The sequence below is a fragment of the Hevea brasiliensis genome, chromosome 8, assembly GCF_030052815.1.
Source record: "Hevea brasiliensis isolate MT/VB/25A 57/8 chromosome 8, ASM3005281v1, whole genome shotgun sequence".
NCBI lineage: Eukaryota > Viridiplantae > Streptophyta > Magnoliopsida > Malpighiales > Euphorbiaceae > Hevea > Hevea brasiliensis.
Window position 1 is genome coordinate 21,854,153 of NC_079500.1, and position 4,619 is coordinate 21,858,771.

A 4,619-nucleotide genomic window follows, 5' to 3' on the forward strand; every position below is an offset into this window, starting at 1 on the left:
ATTAGTATCTCATACTAATTCATGAAAATAAACGTAAGTGACAATCTTTTCGGATAAGTCATGCCCATGAAGTATCCTAGATTGTGAACAGAAATTTATAATATTTGTACTAAAATATTTCTGTCACTCATATTCTTAATGACTTAAAAATAGAATATCTAACAAGATATTAAGGGATATTTTTAATTAACTTCAAACCATTCAAATTTTAAAGAAAATAATATATTTGTCATTAATGAGAAATAAATATTTACAAGATACAATACAATAATACGCCCTAGGCATACTACTAACATATAGGAGATGTATCCACCTCCAAGGTAAAAAGGTCCCGTTGAAAGAGAGAAATTTTTAATAAAAATCACCTTATCCTGCATGAATTCTCTCAACAAAGAAAAGTTCTTCTTCAAATGGATGTTTCTCCAAAAAAGCCCACAAATTCTAGACAAACATGCCAGAAACCTGCGTCAATGGCCATCCTAGAAACATGGCAATATAGAGATTGAACTAAAGAATAAGCCTTAGCAAGACATTGCAAGAAAAGATGAATATCTCCCTTACAATACCTAAACAAATACTCTATAGCTATAACTAAATACCTCCCTTTCACAAAACCTATTATGTTTTTATAAAGGAAATCCAGAATCTCAGAGAATGAAATTTTGCAGCCATCAAGAATTCCTTCTGGCATATTACAGCTTTTGAAGAATAGGACCAATAGTAGTCTCAATCTACCTGACAAGCTTCCATGATTTTTCTTCAAGTTCTTCTAAAGAATCAAACTTTCTCATCAAGGAGTATGTTAAAGAATTGCACGAGACAGTAAATAGTAAATTTACCATTAATATATTTATTAACTATCAAACCATTGATATTTTTTTTATAGTGTTCATATTCCATATTTAATAATTATTGCAAAACAATTTCATAGACATAATTTTTTTTATAGGTATAGTAAGAATTTTATTACAAAAATCATGAATATATCGTATACCAATTATGTGGTAAATTTCTGTAATTAAAAAAAAAAAAAATTGATTAGGAAAAAAACCTCAGGTCTTCTAACTGTTTATTATGTAAATAAGAGCATTACAGTGAATTTATTTTAAATTTATTAATATAATATTAATTGATTTATATGTTTGTTAATTATTTTAAATTTATTAGGTATAAAATTTTTGATAGAGTAGAAAATTATAAAAAATTTTTTTTTTTAATTTTTACGCTGAGGTAGTTTAAGAAATTAAATTAAACAGTAAAATTCAGGGGCTTTCAGACACAACGAACATTACGGTGTTTTAAATTTGATTTAAGACTTGGGGGTTTTCGGGCATGAGCAAATCGAGCGCAGAGCTCTTCGATTCTCGAGCGATCATGGACCCAGACTACTCTCCGTGTGGGCCTTATAGGTCTGTCTGACTTGGACTTTGCCTTCACATCAAGTTCTCAAGCTCGAGATCATTCCCGACTTGCATGGGTCTGACCCAGTCCACTTCGTCCAGGAATTCTCTGCGCTTTGTCTCCTCAGTTTCTTTTCCTCCGTTCTCTATGCTTTGATCAATTTCTCCCTCTGCAATACCAGACGCAAAATGTACGCAGCTAAACACTAAGAAATGAAGCTTTTCATCGAACAATGCAAATCCAATCCCTCCATTCTTAGTGATCCTTCCTCTCCTTCTTCCGCGACTACATCAAGAGGTAAAAACTTTCCTATATATTCAAGTTTCACTCTCTTTCTCTATTTTCTTCTCTGATTTTTGGTTTTCTCGGATATATCCCTTCAGTCTTGGTGCTAAGCTCTCTCCCTTTTCTTACAATCACGCAGGCTCCAAATCGGTGCTGTTTTTTTTGCTTCCTTTCCACTGTTTTTCTTTTTCAGTTATGTGCAATTGTGTATTTATTTTCTTACGTGTTAACGTTTGATGTATTTGGGGTTAAAGAAAAGCTATTGCGCGGATGAGGACATTGAGGATAAGGATGGACCACAAAGAGAGCCCAAAGAGGAAGAAAAGGTGCAGGACGAGCTAATCGAATCGAGCATTGAGATTGAGGGCGAGACTGTTGAGCCTCATAATGATCCTCCTCAGATGGTATTGTTGGTGAATTTCATCCTTTGTGCGTTTGACTTTATTTTATTCATGGAACCTGATAATTATTTGCATATGTTTTCCCCCCTTCTATGGCATATGGGAATGTCTGTTTGCAGATGGGTGACCCAAAGCCATGGAGGCCATCTCTGAAGGAATTAGAATGAATGTGTGGGTAGATGCTTATTTATAATGTTAGTGTTATATGGTTTGATTTTCTGCTCTATAAGGATATGATTGTAGAATCTGTTGTTTCCTTGCATTGCACGTAAATTGGAGGAAGCCATTGTCCACTTATTAGAGGCTATTTCCATCGATACAACTTCAGCAACCGTGTATGCAACCAGAGGTAAATGTTGATTAGTGGTTTAAAAGTTGTAGTTTACTTGCTTGGGATTGGTGTGTGACACAAGAGGGGTGAGAGAGAGAGGGAACAGTCTGGCTTAAGTTATATGTGTAAATCCTGTGGATTACAGCAATAATTAATAATGTTATTTTGTCGATTTTTTATGAAGACAATAAATAAAGAAAAAAGGGAACAGCATGATAGTAAAAATAAACATCAAGCTCGCCTATAATTGAAACATCAAATTGAGGATCAAGATGGTGAAATTGTTTCTCTCTCTCTCTCTCTCTCTCTCTCTCTCTCTCTCTCTCTCTATATATATATATATATATATATATATATATATAGATATCATGATTATGAATTATATATTCGATTATTGGATTATTAATTTTTAAAGCTGGACAATTTGTGTTACCTGCAAAGCTTATTGGCCAAAGTGAGTTGCAGATAATGAATTGTAACATGCTGGACTAAGAGGATGTTGTTGCCTATCGACAAAGAACCAATAACAATGATGGAGGAACCTCCTGTGGATGCTGGTGTGAACTCAAATTAACTTTGGTATTTGTTCTTATCAGACTCCATTATGTTTAAGGTTTGCTTTGTTATTGTGTGCAATTAATAAATATTGGGAATTGTGGAGATTAATTGATTGGCTATTTACTTCTCTGCAGGTGATGTTGATAATGGTAACGACTTATCCTAGAAATATGGACTATTCAAATGTTTTTTGAGTTAAGACTGCATTATTAGTTCTCCAATTTTAGTTACTGAGAGCCCATTTTTGACAAGGTTCATGCCCTGTTTTGTGTTGTCTTGTTTATTGGTATTTGTGTTTGTATGGAACTTGTCCAAACCATTGAGATCATAGAGATAATTGGGAATTTTTAGTTGTTTATAAATGAGATTATTATTTTTTTCCTCAATAATATTATGTTGATGGGATTGTAGTATATAATGATGGATTGAGGATGTAATGGCAGCAATTAGAGATGTTGAAGATGCTAGATTCCAGTATTAATTCCAGAATTTAATGCTACAAAAACTATTTAGAACTTATTTTCTGAGGTTTTATACCTTTTCCTTTCAGGTTTTTGAAGTAGCTGTTGCAGCTGAGCGAAGGAAGTTTCCATCTTTGCATCAGCTTCAGAATCTTTTTCAAAGTCAAAAATCAATTTTAGCATTGAAGATAGTCAGGATCGTTTGGGGATTTTATTATGAGTGTTTTCCTCCTTAAATTTGGATGAGTTTTGTTTTGAACTTCGTGTTGTTCTTGGAATCTCGATGTCTATTCTTTGTTTATCATATTAAAGTTTTACATAATAAATTACAATTCTATTTTAATTTTAATTCCATTAAATTAACATTTAATAAAATAAATAATATATAAATTTAAATTTAATTATGAATTCTAATATTATTTGAATTCGGTTTCCAATTAATACATTTAATTATAATTCTATTTTAATGTAAATTATACTAAATTAATATTTAGTTAAGTAAATCCGTTAGATTTTGTGTTACTTCTTTATTATTATTATTATTAAGAAGTAATTTTATAACAATAATTTTAAAATTATTTTAATTCATTCAAAGTTTGAGCTCTCATTCTCATTTGTTCATATATATATATATATATATATATATATATATATATATATATATATATAATTGTAGAAATTTAAGAAATATATAATTTATTAATTTGATTATTTTAATATTATTAATGCATTTTGAGATTTATTTTAAAAGTTTTAAATTTAAATTTTTTTATTATTGGATTGGAATGTATCTAATGTAATATTATTTAATAATTATAATTTCAATAGAGCACCATCATTTATTTCAATTTATTCCTTCAAATTACAAATAAATAGTTACACTAAATTTAATAGTAAAAAAAAATTAATTTAAAACTTTAAAAATCAAATCTCAAAATGTATTAAAAATATTAAAATAATTAAATTATATTGTTGTTGTTAATTTAAATATTTGAAATTTGTTAAATTTTAATTAGAAAATATGAAATAAAGAGACATGTGAGTAAAGAGAAATAATTTTTTATTTGCAATAATATGTAAATCTTTAATTTACTGATAACATGAATTTTAGATTATAATTTAAGAATAGATAATATTTAGTTATGGAAACTTTATTGACATTTAAATTAAAATTAAAATTAA

At 29.4% G+C, this 4,619-nt stretch overlaps 1 protein-coding gene across 7 annotated transcripts; it reads left to right on the forward strand.

Moving 5' to 3' along the window:
* Nucleotides 1–1,363: 1,363 nt before the first annotated feature.
* Nucleotides 1,364–3,338, forward strand: LOC110651949 (FAM10 family protein At4g22670). 7 transcript variants are annotated; one of them, XM_058151466.1, is made up of 6 exons: nucleotides 1,391–1,698; nucleotides 1,785–1,836; nucleotides 1,946–2,090; nucleotides 2,207–2,436; nucleotides 2,884–2,997; nucleotides 3,111–3,338. In XM_058151466.1, the coding sequence occupies exons 1-4, from the start codon at nucleotides 1,614–1,616 to the stop codon at nucleotides 2,252–2,254; spliced, it is 330 nt and encodes a 109-aa protein (XP_058007449.1). In that variant the 5' UTR covers nucleotides 1,391–1,613; the 3' UTR covers nucleotides 2,255–2,436; nucleotides 2,884–2,997; nucleotides 3,111–3,338. The 7 variants fall into 7 exon arrangements, 3 of the variants coding, with proteins under 3 accessions (XP_058007448.1, XP_058007447.1, XP_058007449.1); XR_009150655.1 differs by having other exon boundaries at nucleotides 1,458–1,698; nucleotides 1,941–2,090; XR_009150654.1 differs by lacking the exon at nucleotides 1,785–1,836 and having other exon boundaries at nucleotides 1,462–1,698; nucleotides 1,941–2,090.
* Nucleotides 3,339–4,619: the final 1,281 nt, after the last annotated feature.